At 36.6% G+C, this 18,923-nt stretch overlaps 1 protein-coding gene across 4 annotated transcripts in view; it reads left to right on the forward strand.

Annotated features, from left to right (window-relative positions):
* ERICH3 (glutamate rich 3) overlaps positions 1-18,923 on the forward strand; it is a 112,600-nt gene that overhangs the window by 85,182 nt on the left and 8,495 nt on the right. For all 4 annotated transcript variants that reach the window (XM_030865960.2, XM_060304261.1, XM_060304260.1 and 1 more), the window contains 2 exons: positions 2,582-3,031; positions 17,135-17,260. In XM_030865960.2, coding sequence (XP_030721820.2) covers positions 2,582-3,031; positions 17,135-17,260 — 576 coding nt within the window. The remainder of the gene's footprint in view (positions 1-2,581; positions 3,032-17,134; positions 17,261-18,923) is intronic.

Here is an 18,923-nt window from a genome sequence, read left to right on the forward strand (position 1 = left end):
CATGGCACCAAACACACTGGCTTTGGCCAAGGACTCAGGCAGTGGGTGCAGATCAGGTCCCTACCATGAAGACCAAGGGCAGATTCTTAGCATCAGTACCTGGAGGGAGCACTGGAGAGATAAATGGAATTTGGTAGGAGGCAGAGCTGTCTCCTAACATACCTCCAAGACAACTTTTTCCCTCCTAATGAAAAACAAAAATTACAATTTACATATCGGCCCTAAAATTCCTTTATATAAAACGTTCCTTTATATGAAAGTTTTCACATAAAAACTTTATTTCTAAGAGAATATATAAAATTAGTGTAGAAAATCCCATTCCATGGCCCTAAAGCATTTTGAGCTTTTTTGTAGGCACAGCCTGGCCCCAGTGTCTGTATGAAAATGAGAGTGAGAAATGAGAGTGAAATGAAATTATACAGGGAGGTTAGAGAGAAATTTGAAAACTGAAATGAGTTTCTATGGGAGGTCAGGTAGCCTTGCCACTCAGCGGCCATTCATTCACCTGATCTTTCTTAAGGACTGACTCAAAATTGAACCAGAGCATGTTTCAGCCTTTGAAATAAAATAATACAATTAATAGAAGCTGCTAAAGAAAGAGGAGCACTCATTTTTTAAATTATGTGAACAACTCTCAGAGCCAAAAGTGAGAGTCCTGGTGTCAACATTCAGATGGTAGATACGGATATTTTTGGACGTGCAGAACCATTATAACATTGTATCCTAGCTAATTGTGCAATTAATGAAAACCACTGATCAAACAAACCACTAGCACACTGGGAGTTGTTTTTCTTTTTTAAAAAACAAATGTGAGATGCTTAAGAGAGGGGGAAATCATAGTCCCTGAAATTTCTGAACTAGTACAAATAAGATAGAGAACGACTGTCCTTGATCTGTACGTTCCCCACCGAGAGACAGCACATCCAGATCTTATACAATGGAGATAAAGAATGAGTGGCTGAAGTATGTGATTCCTTTAAGAAACAGTGGTCATCTGGTGCCTGTCAAGGTAGTTGGAAGATAAGAACAAATGGAATTGTACTTAAGGGGTTCTGTTGCTTAAAGGCTTTTTGGAGTTTATTTTTTACTGCTGTGTAGAATCTCTCACATCTTTGTGGGAACTCAGTATGTCTCAGTGACTATACTTAAAATGCTAAGCCCTGTCATGGAGAGCCATTGGGTCTAGAGGGAAGAGGATAAGAGTAAAGACAGGTATTTCTTCCCTTAAACTCTGCCTCAGCTGCTACAGCCATCTGGGTAGCTGACAAGCAGAAAGAAACATAAACAGAAAAAAGAATCAGGAGCACACAGAGAGGAGCAAACAAAAAAGCTAAGCAGCTTGTAAGTATGGGCTATTTCATTTGAAAAATATATTCTATAAAAAAGTTATAAACACAGGTCTATTTGGTTAAAAAAAATGAAAGGCAAGTTTGTATTTTTCTGGCCCAAGGCAGTGCGTCTTCCTTACAGAGTCAGTGTGTGTGTGTTACTTTCTTGGAGATTTTAAAAAGTTTTTGTGGGTAATAAATACGCAACCATTTTTGGCTCTGGTAAGTTTCCAGACTGCATGTCTGTAGCATCACATCAATGTACTGCATAGATAGCCTAGAATCTCTTTTGCCGATTCTGTATGCCCATCTCCAGCTTCTGCATCCTCTGTCTTCTTCAGAGGACAGCCCTGGGCTACTGGGTTTGCTTCACCCTCAGGCACAAAGAGCAAGGGAGTGCCAAGAGTTCATGTTCCCCCCAGGGTGGCCTGTAGCTATGTCTGACTGGAGCAGAGTATGGAAGCCCAGCTCCTTCCTCAAGGGAAGAAAAATTCTAATATAATTTAGACTTCAGAGGTTCCCATGGGATCAGGCTGAGGCTGAGATGTTGCTTGAAATAGCTCTCTTGATTGACTTCTTCCCTTCCCTGCCCTGCTTTACCCACACCCAGAAGAGTTTCTCTTGGAGCATATTTTTAATACATCACTGGAACATGAATCCTCATCTCAGTGTCTGCTTCTGGGGAACCCATAAAAAAGACCAGATCTCACACACACACACACACACATGCACACAGACACACACACACAAGCATTATCTCAAAGTATTAAGTATCTAGGTATTATGCAAATGCATAGATATTCTTACCATACCGAGCTACCAGGGTGTACCAGTATGGCGGGTGTTACAGTAGATAAAAATGTAAACTTTATGCACAGAGAATACTGTGGATACATCCAAGATGATAATGAGATAAGTGCTCTTGCTGAACAAGTGAAAGATTATTCAATTTCTTCTGTAACAAAATAGATACTAACAAAGGTTTTCCAGTGAAATGGCTTTCAACAAATAAACAAATACAATTGGTTTTCAGTTAAATATGACTTCGTATTGAAAATTGTATAGACTCACAGATTACATAGGTCTTTCTTTATCATGACGATTATGTGGACTATATGGGGAAAGGGTATCAAATCTACTAAACTATATTAAAAATTTTAGTATGATTAATTACTAGCATAATTCCCACAATTATTATTATTAAATTTCCCTTTATGGACAAGCAATGATGTTGTCATTTTTAATTTTTGTAGATATAAGAACTGCTTCATCAACCTCATCCAAAAGTCACCCATATTCTAGTTGCAGTGAGGATGAATCTGCACTGGGGGACAGGGAAGCCCACACTGAGAACAGTCCAAATGAAAGTGTCCGAAGTCCATCTTCCCAGGAGTTGAGTGAAAATGATGAGCCAGGAAAAACCCACCTTCCACTTGAGAATTCTCTAGAAATCGAAACTGAAGACCAAGAAATAATAAAAGTAGATGTGGAGACCAAGCCTCTGCCAATAGAGGAAAACTTGGAGAATGTTCTTGAAGAAGAAGCAGAGAAAGGAACCCGAGTGATTGCAGAGGGCTTATCTGAGAAGTCCAGGGAACATGTTTCCAAGGAAGACAAGGAAAAGAGTAAGAGTAACCTTTGGGAAGGAAGCGCTGCTAAGGTGAAGGACAAAAAGGCAGGTCCCCGTAGGATGGATAAAGGTGGTAAGTATGGCCATTGAGTTGACCTGCCATTGTCTCTATGCATGGAAGCTGATCTTGGTCATTGCACTCTGCCAAAGCTTGGGAAATACTATTGTGATAATGCCGGAGGGATTCAACTTTTTCCTATTTCTCTCTGTGTCACATGATCATACGTGTATTTTCAGCTTGTTTTCCTTTACTGCATTTAAAAAATTACTTGATAATTCTTAAGTAGCCTGTTTCCTATTTTCTGTAAATTCCTTCCTATGACAGTTCTATCTCAAGAATCAAATAAAGCACAATACATGTCTGAAGGCAAGGGTGTGTGTAGCTTTTTAGAAGTTATTTAGTATTAGCAATGCTATTTGTTCTTATCCAAATATGCATTTATATGTACATGTAGCTAACATTGATAGGTGCTTGCTATGTGCTGGTGCTAAACACTTACATATATTAACTCGTCTAATCCTCACAACAGCCCAATATCCCCATGAGTTAGGTTCTATTATCATTATCTCCTTTTTACAGATGACAAAACTGTGGTTTGTAGAGGTTAAGATGTCAAGCATCATACAGCTAATAAGAAGCATTCCTAGGATTTGAATTCAGGGAGAGTGGTGCCAGTTTCTAAAGGTTTCCAATTTTATCTGTGCAATAGGAATTTATAGTTAAATAAAAATTTCATAGAAAACTCCAAACTGCACTTTAAGTTCTCTGAAACGGAATAACTTTCTGATCCAGGGGTTTCTTGGGTGTGTTAGGCAGTTCCATTTGACATAGAAAGTCTTGAAGCATGTCCTAGGATGATCAGGCCCCAGTACCTTAGACACATGGAAGGTCTGATACTTTTCTCAACCTTAGGAGGACAGTTAAAGGATTGAGCTGTGTCCTGTGGATGGCCGGTTGTGCCTGCAGCTATTTGGCTCTCACATAGTACGCTGTGCCCTATAACTTGTATCTCAGGCCTTTCCCTAATCTCTCCCATCTGTCTACTCTGCCAACATGGTGGGAATTCTTTTTGACTCCAAGGTAAAATTTGTTGTCACATTTTAATAGTACTAAAATTCATCTACGTTTGAAAACTTATGAATGCTTTTAATGTCTATAACATTTATTTTAGAAACTTAAAAGCTGTTATTAAACCACTGGTACCTACAGCTAAGAATTGAGGATGTTGAATAGTTATCTTTCCATTCAGTCATTATCATTAACCTTCTACTATGCACTGTGGTCAATAAGAAATGTGTAAGAGAGGGTTCCTTCCATAAAATGTTAAGAGGAAGGCTTGGCACGCCAATAACTGGACAAGGTCAGTAGTCACATGTAAAACCAGAGAAGGTACACATGTTATGGGGCTTCAAAGGAAGAGAAGACTCATTTGATGAAGTCACCTTGAAAGTTTTCGTGAAGGACATATTTGAGGAAGGCTTTAAAGGTTAGATAAGATTTTGAAGGTGGAATGGAGGAGGATAAAGCATGCCAAACAGCAGGAAGTAGCAAGGGATATAACCTTGGAATACGTTAAACAAAAACTCTAGAATGAGCAGTTTGACAAACTTCAGCCCACGAGCCAAATCTGGCCTACCACCTTTTCTTTTTGTATTGCCTGTGAGTGAAGAATGTTTTTTTCTCTTTTCTTTTCTTTCATTTTTAAAAGGTTGGAAAAAATCAAAAGAAGAAGAATATGTGATATGTGAAAATTACATTAAATTCACATTTCAGTGCCAGAAAATAAAGTTTTATTGGACTAGAGTCATGCTTATTTATTTACATATTCTTAGTGGCTGCTTTTGCTCTACAAGGGCAGAGTTAGGTAGTTGCAACAGAGACCCTATGGCCCACGAAGCCCTAAGGATTCACTGTTTGGCCCTTTACAGAAAAAGTTTGCCAACCTCTGCCTTAGAATTATAACATTAAGACCCCCAAAATTTTCAAAATGATTTTGCCATATGTGAGTAAAGATTCTTATTACCATACATTTGAAGCCCCTTTATAAAATAATTCAAATTTTTGATCTTGGATTTTATCATTCAATTCTGGTACATGTAATGTATAATCTAGAAAATTTGTACAATTTGGCAAACTGCTGACCAAAAAGGTACGGATGTTAAAGTTCAGTAGCAACATTGACATTATTACTAGTATTTCTTTTATTTCCACTTCAGAAAACTAGATTGTTTACCTGGATTTATGGAAGTAGACAACTTTTTGTAAAATAAGATGCACATGATATAGGTTGAAATTAGGGGATAAATAGAATAACAGAAGTATTCGACTAGGATCATATCACTTGGAAGAGAGTGAGGTTTTTTTTGTGGTACTCGGGCCTCTCACTGTTGTGGCCTCTCCCATTGCGGAGCACAGGCTCCGGACGTGCAGGCCCAGTGGCCATGGCTCACGGGCCTAGCCGCTCCGCGGCATGTGGTATCTTCCCGGACCGGGACACAAACCCATGTCCCCTGCATCGGCAGGCGGACTCTCAACCACTGCGCCACCAGGGAAGCCCGAGAGTGGGTTTTATTTTCCCCCCTCTGGATTTGTGAAATGAAGAGTGTATAGGTTTATTATTTTTCTCAACTATTATGGGAAACTTGTGTTCTTGACTTGGTGACATCTATAATTTTAAAATATTTTGTTATTATCTTTTCATTGAGGTGGGTTCAACACTAGATGACAACGTTTATGATTATTTATCTCTCTTATGCTCTAATATATGTACCAAACCTCTTTATCAGTGTTTATTTTTCATTAACAGCTTATGAAATAACATTTAGAAAATAGAGAAAAGATGGCTTAAAATTATCTATAGATTTATCACACACAAAAATCACCTTTAACATATGGTCAGTCTTTTTATTTCTAAAGTTAGAGTTTACAAGTTATGTTTTCATATTTCCATAAAATGTTATATTTTGCTTTTTATTCTTAACCTTATACCATAAGTATTTTTATGTTATTATGTAATCTTCATGAATATGTTTAATGTCTGTGTATTATTCCATTCTGTGGTTTGTTCATAATGTAAACATTTCCCTATTTTTCCTATTTTTACTACTACTAGTAGTACTCTAGTATCTTATTACCTACGATAATTTGAAATTAATAATTATTTTCTTAGGCTAGGTTCCAAGAAGTTTACTTTCTGGATCAAAGGTAATAGACATTTTAAGGTTTTTGAAAAAAAATTTTTTCTTAGAAAAGATTGGTTGAAAAGTTTATACAGAACAGATGAGAATAAGATGAAAGCTAAAGGCTTCCTTCCCTGGCCTTTATTCTTTTTCCTGAGAGATAGATAACTGTGGAAAAGTTTTTTTGTGTGCATGATTCCAGAAAATTTTCTCTATATACACACATATATAAGTGCATTCATATATTATATATATACAGACCTTATTTTTATATACAGATGGAAACATGATACATTTTTGTTTTACAACTTGCTTTTTTCACTTAACACTGTATCCTGAATATCTTTTTATATCAGCACATATAACTGTACTTTTATTCTTATTTACTGTATATGTTATGCCATTGTATTGCCTTGGTATCATAACTTTGCAACTTTTCTTAAAAATATGTTGCCTTCTTTGTAAGAACTGGTAGATTTGTTCTATGGTCCATCTTCCACAAAAGAACAAAATTTCTCTATTACAGAGGCCCAGAGGCAGAGTGAATAAAGTACAGTGGAAAATAAGATATTAATAAGCAAAATAAAACAAAGACCATGTAAAATATTCAGAACGATGTAGAAGGATTATGGTACCAAAACCTAAGGATTAGTAGATTATGACAGCTGGGTGCTAATGTTTTTAAAATAAACTCAAGGAAATGATGCAATAAATTTGTAAATATTTAGAATAATAGACTAAAGGAAGTGACAGATATTCTCAAAAGCCTTTATATTCCTAAGAAAATTTCAGATAAAATAAGCCAGGTCTTGAAAGTATCGTGAGTTATATTGATATTGATGCCAAGCAAAGAGGTTATGGTGGTTCCTCCTCCTTAACTGAGCCTTCAGTAAGGTGGCTGAGGGAGAGAGGGATAGAATCAAAGTTATATGCTTGAAATGAAGGTCATTTAGGTCACAGCTTATATGAGTTAGATCAGAAGGCTGGTGAAGATTGAAACGTGTGTATTTTATTTAGCTCCCTGATTAGAACCTTAGATTGCAGTGAAATGGGGGCTGAGATAATGTGTAAAAGATTCTATCTCATTTTGTATAGCATTGAATTAATCAATTTCAACTAGACCTAGAATAAAAATTGTGATTATGTTAAGAATAAGTCTATGGGCTGAAAAAATGATGTACAATGAATGATGTTTTGTTGAGTCTAAGTTAATACAACTTAATCTGAATTGTTTTCACTTAAGATCATAGTAACGGATAAATTTGTAAAGTACTACAGTCAATGCCTTCTTACCTTTCAGGCTGATAACATAAAATGATAACTTCCTTCTAACTATTTTATAATATGTCACACTTAATTGGGCTTTGTCCAGTCCACCAACAAATCAGGTGAATTTATATAAAAGATATGTCATATGCAGTGAAGTGGATAAGGTAAAAGATTATAATTGCTAGCTACAATGAGATAGTGCCCTTGAGAGTTAATTCAGTATTATAGGGCATAGTGTTATTTTTGTGTGTTTATTTTTCTCTGTTATTTTTAATTTAAGCTGTCTTAATGCATTGTGACACATGGTGTTCTAATGATGGAACAATTCATGTGGATTTGTGAAATTAATATAATTTATACATTATGAATATAAATAATATATTAAGAATAAAGTATCATATAGTATAAAGTAAAATGTATGTAGAAGTAGGCATTTTATACTTTTACATATGAATCAGTGGAAGTCATAGTGCTTGGCCAGGTAATATAGACCTAAAAATTGTTAGGACTAAAGTAAAATGCAATTTTATCATCACATAGGCAGGATAGAATGGTCTCGATGAAAGAACAAGAAAATCACGTGTTATGAGTTGCAGTCTAAATACAATTTCTGAATGAATTGTGAAAGCATATAGCTGTTTGTTTCAATAGATTTCTTCTGAAATATTTGTTAGGTATCTGCTTTATGCCACACTGTCCCTGGTGTGAACATAACGAAGTCCTTCCCTATATGGGAGATTATATTCAAGGAGGAGATGTGCCTAACAAGTGAAAGGTAAACATGTAATGGGGCATCTGGGCTAAGTGCTAGCAGAAAAGAAAGTCAAGGTAAGGACATAGAGTGATGGTTTGAGGAAGGGGTAGTATTTTTTAGGGCTGTCCTCTCTCAGTGAGGGGACATTTGAGCAAAGACCAGAATGAGGTGCAGGGGTGAGCCACTCTGTCATGTGAAGAAGGAGCACAGGAAGCAGAAGGCCCAGCAAATGCACAGAGTCTAAACTGGGAGCATCGCTGTTGAGTGAAGAATTTGGAAGGAGGTCAGTGTGACAGGAGCAGAATGGACAAGCCAGAGACTGGAGGAAATGAGGCCAGAGGGAAAAACTTATAGGCCATTGGGAGGAGTTTATTCTGAGGTAGGAAGCCATTGGAAAAATTAGTGCATACAAATGACATGAGCTGAAAGTTTTGAAAAGATTCTTGCTACTGTGTGGAGGACAGAATTTAGCTTTCTGAGTATGTTATCTTCAAACAGCTGTGGTCTTGAGTTGTGATTAATCCTGGATCTTTGTAAGCAATGTTTCAATGACAAAGGTAACACAGGAACATCTTTACTGTATAGGTAGATGATGTAAGTCATGAATTTTGTCATAGTGAGTTGTTGGGAAGATAATTGATTGGCTACACAAAGAATGATCAAAGAACACGCATAGTTTTCAAGGTGACTGGGAACTTGGAATAAACCTGCATATATATTTACTCAGCTTTTATTGCCTTCTTATGTTCTTAAAATTCAAATGAAAAGTTCTTGGCAAAACGTTCTTCTGATATAGAATTGCTCAAAATACTTAGCATTTTTTAAAAAAACATGTTTATTGGCATATAATTGCTTTATAATGGTGTGTTAGTTTCTGCTGTATAACAAATTGAATCAGCTATACATATACATATATCCCCATATCTCCTCCCTCTTGCGTCTCCCTCCCACCCCTCTAGGAGGACACAAAGCACTGAGGTGATCTCCCTGTGCTATGCAGCTGCTTCCCACTAGCAATACGTTTTACCTTTGGTAGTGTATATATGTTCACGTTACTCTCTCACTTCCTGCCAGCTTACCCTTCTCCCTCCCCATGTCCTCAAGTCCATCCTCTACGTCTGTGTCTTTATTCCTGTCCTGCCCCTAGGTTCTTCAGAACCATTTATTTTTTTTTAGATTCTATATATGTGTGTTAGCGTATGGTATTGGTTTTTCTCTTTCTGACTTACTTCACTCTGTATGACGGTCTCTTGGTCCATCCACCTCACTACAAACAAATCAATTTTGTTTCTTTTTATGGCTGAGTAATATTCCATTGTATATATATGCCACATCTTCTTTATCCATTCATCTATCGATGGACACTTAGGTTGCTTCCATGTCCTGGCTATTGTAAATAGAGCTCCAATGAACACTGTGGTACATGATTCTTTTTGAATTATGGTTTTCTCAGGGTATATGCCCAGTAGTGGGATTGCTCGGTTGTATGGTAGTTCAATTTTTAGTTTTTGAGGAACCTCCATACTGGCTGTATCAAGTTACATTACCACCAACAGTGCAAGAGGGTTCCCTTTCTCCACACTCTCTCCAGCATTTACTGTTTGTACATTTTTTGATGATGGCCATTCTGACCAGCGTGAGGTGATACCTCATTGTAGTTTTGGTTTGCATTTCTCTAATGATTAGTGATGTTGAGCATCCTTTCATGTGTTTGTTGGCAATCTCTATATCTTTGGAGAAATGTCTATTTAGGTCTTCTGCCCATTCTTGGATTGTGTTGTTTGATTTTTTGATATTCAGCTGCATGAGCTGCTTGTATATTTTGGAGATTAATCCTTTGTCAGTTGCTTCGTTTGCAAATATTTTCTCCCATTTTGAGGGTTTTCTGTTTGTCTTGTTTATGGTTTCCTTTGTTGTGCAAAAGCTTTTAAGTTTCACTAGGTCCCATTTGTTTATTTTTGTTTTTATTTCCATTTCTCTCAGAGGTGGGTCAAAAAGGATCTTGCTATGATTTATGTCATGGAGTGTTCTGCCGATGTTTTCCTCTAAGAGTTTTATAGTGTCTGGCCTTACATTTAGGTCTTTAATCCGTTTTGAGTTTATTTTTGTGTATGGTGTTTGTTAGGGAGTGTTCTAATTTCATTCTTTTACATGTAGCTGTCCAGTTTAACCAGCACCACTTATTGAAGTGGCTGTCTTTTCTCCATTGTATATTATTGCCTCCTTTATCAAAGATAAGGTGACCATATGTGCGTGGGTGTGTCTCTGGGCTTTCTATCCTGTTCCAGTGATCTATATTTCTGTTTTTGTGCCAGCACCATACTGTCTTGATTACTGTAGCTTTGTAGTATAGTCTGGAGTCTGAGAGCCTGATTCCTCCAGCTCCATTTTTCGTTCTCAAGATTGCTTTGGCTATTCAGGGTCTTTTGTGTTTCCATGCAAATTGTGAAATTTTTTGTTCTAGTTCTGTGAAGAATGCCATTGGTAGTTTGATAGGCATTGCATTGAATCTGTAGATTGCTTTGGGTAGTATAGTCATTTTCACAATGTTGATTCTTCCAATCCAAGAACATGGAATATCTCTGCATCTGTTTGTATCATCTTTAATTTCTTTCATCATTGTCTTATAGTTTTCTCCATACAGGTCTTTTGTCTCCTTAGGTAGGTTTATTCCTAGATATTTTATTCTTTTTGTTGCAGTGGTAAATGAGACTGTTTCCTTAATTTATCTTTCAGATTTTTCATCATTAGTGTAGAGGAATGCATGAGAGTTCTGTGCATTAATTTTATAACCTGCTACTTTAACAAATTCATTGATTAGCTCTAGTAGTTTTCTGGTAGCATCTTTAGTATTCTCTATGTATAGTATCATGTCATCTGCAAACAGTGACAGCTTTAATTCTTCTTTTCTGATTTGGATTCCTTTTATTTCTTTTTCTTCTCTGATGGCTGTGGCTAAAACTTCCAAAACTATGTTGAATAATAGTGGTGAGAATGGACAGCCTTGTCTGGTTCCTGATCTTAGTGGACAAGGTTTCAGTTTCTCACCATTGAGAATGATGTTGGCTGTGGGTTTGTCATATATGGCCTTTATTATGTTGAGGTAAGTTCCCTCTATGCCTACTTTCTGCAGGGTTTTTATCATAAATGAATGTTGAATTTTGTCAAAAGCTTTTCCTGCATCTATTGAGATGATTATATGTTTTTTCTCCTTCAATTTGTTAATATGGTTTATCACATTGATTGATTTGTGTATATTGAAGCATCCTTGCATTCCTGGGATAAACCCCACTGGATCATGGTATATGATCCTTTTAATGTGCTTGGATTCTGTTTGCTAGTATTTTGTTGAGGATTTTTGCATCTATGTTCATCAGTGATATTGGCCTGTAGTTTTCTTTTTTTGTGACATCTTTGTCTGGTTTTGGTATCAGGGTGATGGTGTGCTCATAGAATGAGTTTGGGAGTGTTCCTCCCTCTGCTATATTTTGGAAGAGTTTGAGAAGGATAGGTGTTAGCTCTTCTCTAAATTTTTGATAGAATTTGCCTGTGAAGCCATCTGGTCCTGGATTTTTGTTTGTTGGAAGATTTTAAATCACAGTTTCAATTTCAGTGCTTGTGATTGGTCTGTTTATATTTTCTGTTTCTTCCTGGTTCAGTCTTGAAAGGTTGTGCTTTTCTAAGAATTTGTCCATTTCTTCCAGGTTGTCCATTTTATTGGCATATATTTGCTTGTAGAAATCTCTCATGATCCGTTGTATTTCTTCAGTGTAACTTGTTACTTCTCCTTGTTCATTTCTAATTCTAATGATTTGAATCTTCTCCCTTTTTTTCTTGATGAGTCCAGCTAATGGTTTATCAATTTTTTTTATCTTCTCAAGAACCAGCTGTTAGTTTTATTGATCTTTGCTATTGTTTCCTTTATTCCTTTTTCATTTATTTCTGATCTGATCTTTATGATTTCTTTCCTTCTGCTAACTTTGGAGGTTTTTGGTTCTTCTTTCTCTAATTGCTCTAGGTGTAAGGTTAGTTTGTTTATTTGAGATGTTTTTTGTTTCTTAAGGTAGGATTGTATTGGTATAAACTTCCTTCTTAGAACTGCTTTTGCTGCATCCCATAGGTTTTGGGTCATCGTGTTTTCATTGTCATTTGTTTCTAGGTATTTTTTGATTTCCTCTTTGATTTATTCAGTGATCTGTTGGTTACTAAGTAGTGTGTTGTTTAGCTTCCATGTGTTTGTATTTCTTACAGATTATTTCCTGTAATTGATATCTAGTCTCATAGCATTGTGGTCGGAAAAGATACTTGAAACAATTTAAATATTCTTAAATTTACCAAGGCTTGATTTGTGACCCAAGATATGATCTATCCTGGAGAATGTTCCATGAGCATTTGAGAAGAAAGTGTACCCTGTTGTTTTTAGATGGAATGTCCTATAAATATCAATTAAGGCCATCTTGTTTAATGTATCATTTAAAGCTTGTGTTTCCTTATTTATTTTCATTTTGGATGATCTGTCCATTGGTGAAAGTGGGGTGTTAAAGTCCCATACTATGATTGTGTTACTGTCAGTTTCCCCTTTTATGGCTGTTAGCATTTGCCTTATGTATTGAGGTACACCTATGTTGGGTGCATAAATATTTACAATTGTTATATCTTCTTCTTGGATTGATCCCTTGATCATTCTGTAGTGTCCTTCTTTGTCTCTTGTAATAATCTTTATTTTAAAGTCTCTTCTGTCTGATATGAGAATTGCTACTTCAGCTTTCTTTTGATTTCCATTTGCATGGAATATCTTTTTCTATCCCCTCACTTTCAGTCTGTATGTGTCCCTAGGTCTGAAGTGGGTCTCCTGTAGTCAGCCTATATATGGGCCTTGTTTTTGTGTCCATTCAGCCAGTGTATGTCTTTTGGTTAGAGCATTTAATCCATTTACATTTAAGGTAATTATTGATATGTTTTTTCCTATTACCATTTTCTTAATTGTTTTGGGTTTGTCATTGTAAGTCTTTTCCTTCTCTTGTATTTCCTGCCTAGAGAAGTTCCTTTCGCATTTGTTGTAGAGCTGGTTTGGTGGTTCTGAATTCTCTTACCTTTTGCTTATCTTTAAAGGTGCTCATTTCTCCATCGAATCTGAATGAGATCCTTGCTGGGTAACCTTGGTTGTCGGTTTTTCCCTTTCATCACTTTAAATATGTCCTGCCTCTCCCTTTTGGCTTGCAGAGTTTCTGCCAAAAGATGGTTATGGGGATTCCCTTGTATGTTAATTGTTGCTTTTCCCTTGCTGCTTTTAATATTTTTTCTTTGTATTTAATTTTTGATAGTTTGATTAATATGTGTCTTAGTGTGTTTCTCCTTGGATTTATCCTGTATGGGACTCTGCGCTTCCTGGAATTGATTGATTATTTCCTTACCCATATTAGAGAAGTTGTTAACTATAGTCTCTTCAAATATTTTTTCAATCGCTTATTTTTTCTCTTCTTCTGGGACCCCTATAATTCAAATGTAGGTGCATTTAATGTTTCCCCAAAGGTCTCTGAGATTGTCCTCAATTCTTTTCATTCTTTTTTCTTTATTGTGCTGTGTGATAGTTATTTCCACTATTTTATCTTCCACGTCACTTATCCATTCTTCTGCCTCAGTTATTCTTCTTAGCATGTTTTAAGATGGGAACAATTTGTGTAGTTTCAAAGCAAGCAGAGGAAAGGGAATGAATTTGGAAAGCTTGCCTACTAATATTGCAAACCATATCCTTGCTACCACTTTTCAATAACTAAATTATCAAATTTAGAAAGAATTGGTGGAAATTGAGAACTGTCAGCAATAGTACAGGGACATAAGGCCTCTCATCATTATAGGTGAAATTGTTAATTGATACCTCCTTTTTTGAAGTACAAAGAGAAACATATATCAAAAGCTTCTAAAAATTATCATGTTCTTTGACCCAGCAATTCCAGTTCCAACAATTTATCCTAAGGCAATAGTCAGAAATAATAAAATAATTATAAGTAGTATTTTAAGTAGCTTTTTAATCACAAAAATGGAAATAATTGAATATTTAACACTAGGCAGTTGGTTAGCCAAATTTTAGTAAAACCTTATTAGAATATTCTGTGCAGTTATTGAAGAATAGTTCTTATTTAATGATATGTGGATATAGTCACAATATATTGCTAAATGAATAAAATGGGATACAAAATGTCATCTAAGTAAGAGTAAAAAATACTTAGAAATCTGCCAAAATGTTAACTAGTATTTGTTTCTGAGTGGTGAAACTAGGATATTTTTGTTTTCCTCTCTGTACTTTTTATTGTTTCAAGCTTTAAGTAGTGAATATGTACTATTTTCATATTTTGGGGAAGTACAATGTTTATATTATTTTAAAATATGTTTGTTTTCATAATAAAAAAAAGCTCACATTGGAATGCAATAATATTTTGGTATTTTAAAAACATCTTGAAATATCCTATATCATTTGAATGGAAAAAGTATTTTTCTGTGAAATTCTCTGTTTGAGCCTCTTCCATTTTGCTACAGATGCTGTGGGAACTGACAACTCTCTTTGCTTTAATGGTCATCTTTATAGCAAGGTGAAGGAACGGAGCCTTGAGGGATGAAGGGCTAAATAGATAGAGGAAACAGGGTGATGTGTCACATTGCTGGTGTGGGAGTCTCAGCATGCATAGTCCTCCTTTACTGTAGGTGGAAAACAGTCAAAGTCAGACACTGGCCAAGGTCTTGCTTTTAAGTTTCAGTTTCAGAAGAACATCTGAGAAAAAAATGACCAAGTGGGGTCTTTTCTGATCTCACACCTAATAAATCCTTAATGCTCAGGCCAGTGTCCCATTCTTGCTGAATCTGAAGCAGGCAGCACCTAACTGTCCAGGCTCTCATCGACTTCCAAAGCCTAATCCTCCAGGGGCAAGCCAGCTGACATGGGCAAGTGGTGATTACAGTCCTGAGACAGAAGGATTACATGCTTCAGGCAATTCTGAGTGAGTTGTAATTTTCAGATTATGCTAGTATTGTTTGGCTTCTTAGAATAGTCTTTTGGTTCAATAGCTGCTAATTGTTTATTATTATTTTTGTAAACCATATTGAAAAAATTTTCAATTGATGTATAATTGACATACAGCATTATATTAATTTCAGGTGTACAACATAATGATTCAATATTTGTAAAATAAACCATATTTCTTTTTAGCCTATGGACTACTTGGGGGAGAAACCTAGATGTCCTGTTGGCTCTGATGAAACAAAACTTCAGTAATTGATACCAAATCAGGCTTCCTCCGACCCTCCTGCCTACCATTCTTGGGATTTCTATTGCTTAGTCAGCAAAGCAGATTTATACACAAAGACCTAAAACACTATTTATTTAAACTCTCTAATTATACAGTACTGTGGGTAAGATGATATTTAACTTATAGGTACTGTGTTATAAAGTTACTAAACTAAAGGTTGACTTGGTTTTAAAAAATCCAACTATAACCTAAGTTTCATGAGTTGATGTCATCTTTAAATTACTGTAAAAGACATTTTTTATTTGGTGTATTGGATGAATGAGGAAAACTGATGTTCAAAAAAATTTTTAAAGAGAATACATTGGAACTGTGTGATGCACCTCTTTTCATTTCCATGTTTGTTATCTTAGGATTACTATAGTTAAGTCTTTCCATTTTTTCTCCAAAAGCCACATGAGGCAGATATTTCACTATTTGTTTCCAAACACAGAGGGATCAGTAAGTAACTAACTGCTCCTTAGCAATCCACCTTAAACTGAGCAAGGGTCCACATTCTAGTTGTGTTTTTTCTTGAAGTACAGTCTTTGGACCAAATTGCTCAGAATATCTGAGAGGAAAGAAAGCAAGAAAGGAAGAGAGAAGGTAGGCAGAGAAGGAAAGGGAGAGATAGAGAGCGAGGGAGGGAGGGAGGGGGGAAAGGGTATTTTGGAGAAACTGTGCTCTTATCTAGGAGGGCAAATCTAGGTCTAGTGTTATTTGAGTGAACTTTTTTTAACCAGGAGGTGGCATAATGAAAGATGTCAGGGATTTAGAGACACAGGTCATCAGATGATAGGCAAGGGATATAGACAGGAATGTGTCAGACACTAAAGACGAAGTTAATGGATATTAAAGTGTTGTCGAGAATTATCAGGTTGGGCGATAATATTTATAATAGACATGCTCATCATTTTATCATCTATTATTATTTATTAGGTGCTCAGGCACTTGCTAATAAGTGAAATATAAGCGTGTTCTACAGGTATTATTTCATTTAATCCTCCCAATATAACCACTGAGTAGATATCTCTTTTTGACAGATGGGTAAACTGAGGCTTAGGCTTAGGCCAAAGAACGTACCCAAGCTGACACAGTTAGTATGGGACTTGAACTTCTTAGGTCTTTGTGTTCCTAAAGTTCAGAGCCAGTAATCAGCTGCAGATAACAGGAATCTCTACAACAGCTTTTACTGTCAAATTTATAAGAATCATGCAATAGCTTTTTTGCTCTGGTCACATGGAGTGAGTATTGGGGTCAAATCACTAAAATCTACTAATGGATGAAATGCTTATAGTATAGTCAGTTCTGGTAGTTTTAGAAATCTAATGGAACAGTGATGATTGGGATTATAAAAGCCATAACATGTTTCTAAAAAGCAAAAGGCAACTAAACTCCTTTCCAGTCATCTCATTGCATGTGTATTTGGCAAATCCATCGCTGCTTCTGGCTGTTGCCTTGTTTTTTTTTAATGCAAGTATTTCTTTACATGGATTTCTTTACTTCATGATCTTCTATTGTGTTTTCTTTTTGAAATCATAGCTTGAACTCTGTTTAATCTTAATAAATGTTAAAAAGAGTCATATTTTAATGTGAATGCTTTTAAATTAATCCCACTTGCTGCTGTTCCACTTACAATGTTTCCATGACCTGTTTTAAACACGTTTTGATATTTTATATGGTCTCCAATCAGTTGGACAGGTAGTAGCTGAAGATGTGGGTCCCGGCTGCCACTGCCACTATGACTCTGAGTCTGGTGTTAGCAGTGCAGACAGAGGAGAGAAGCACTCAAGGAAGGTGGAGATTGACACAGGTGCAGGTAAGGGCACATCATTACCTAGGAAAGACCTTCAGAAATCCTCTGCAAAAGACAGTGCTGTTTCCATCTTTCATCTTCCTATCCTTGTTTCCTCCTTCTACCACCTTTATTTTCTTTTCAACTAGTGAATATGATGGCAGGAGGTGGAAGCATTAAGGGGAGCTTTGGAGCTGACAGCAGATATGAAAGTTATCATTCTTTTTTGAATACAGTGGTGCTTAGAATTTTTTAAAAAAGGACTTCAGATAATGAAAAATACTGGTAGGGATTTTCAGACCAGTCTTATTTCTTAGCCTGCCTCCCAGTTAGCTGACCAGGTAGGTGGATATACCTAACTGACCCACTGGAGACATGAAGAGCCCAGGCACATTTCACGAGGATTTACTTGAACTCCTTATTTTTTAAAATTCAGGAAGTATTCATTGCCATCAGCAAATGACCTGGCTCTTGGTGATGAGTATTCCAGCTGCAAGAGTGCACATTAGAGTGATTCAACAGACCATGACTCATACATATCTGGTCAAACAGCCCGTGCCCTTGAAATCAGGTTTCCCTATATTTAGTGGATGAATTTTAAAAAACACCCTGATTTGAATACACGTATGTGTGTGTGGCAGTTGGCAGGGGGAGGGTGATTCATTTTATTCCTCATATGGTCACAGTACCCCCACCTCCAATTTTTAATAACAGGCATCAAGTGCTGGGAGGTATATGAGATTTCACTCTATTATCAAGTAAATAAGTTAGCCAGCCACAGGTACATCAGAAGACACAAAACTCCTCGGTCAGAGAAAAAGGACTTTATTACTCACAATAAATAGAAGCAGCCAGACGATTTGCACTTGTGCTGGTTCCCTGAGCTCCCGTTCCCCCGGAGCAATGTGGAGAGGACCAGGTGACACTTGAACTTGCAGTGGGCTGAGTTGCAGAAGGACACTGAGCTTCGAGAATCCAAATCTTTCGTAGTGGGCGTTCAACCAGAGGAGTTCTAGTGTACCTCCCCAAACTTCTGCAAGGCAGGTAGAGTTGTTGTTGTCTATTAAATCCAATTCAAGCAAGAAAATATCATATATTGTACGCAGTGGGAGGGGAGTGTGTAAGGAAGGTTTGTTAGGGCTTCCTAACAAGGCACTGTGCTAAGCATTTTATGGTTTACTCTCACAAGGATTCTGTGAGTCAAGTGTTGCTATTCCCGTTATATGGATAAGACAATGAAGGCTTAGAGAAGTGTTATTTCCCAAGTTCATACAACTACGTGGCAGAGCTGGCATTCTCACCCAGGTCTGCCTGACTCCCAAGTACACACTCAGCCACTAAATCAGATTTCCCTTGTTTGTGAACATTGCTCACTTTCTTATATTCGTTATTTTTCCCCCCAAAAGCCCATGAGGTTGCTATCAAGAACATGTCATATTTTTGTATTGATATTTCTTAGAAGAGCTTCAATTACTCTTTCTCCCTTGCTTCAGAAATGTCATGTCTGACTCCCCTGTGTGTGTGTGAGTGTGTGTGTGTGTGTGTGTGTGTGTGTGCATGTAATAGCTCAGCTGGATGCCATTAGCACTTTCTCTCCTAGAATTTAGGCATAGTATATTATTACATGGTGGCTAGTCAATTTTATTACCCTGTATTTCTGAATGTTCTTTAACTCCATAAATTTAGA

Source organism: Globicephala melas, chromosome 1, assembly GCF_963455315.2.
Source record: "Globicephala melas chromosome 1, mGloMel1.2, whole genome shotgun sequence".
NCBI lineage: Eukaryota > Metazoa > Chordata > Mammalia > Artiodactyla > Delphinidae > Globicephala > Globicephala melas.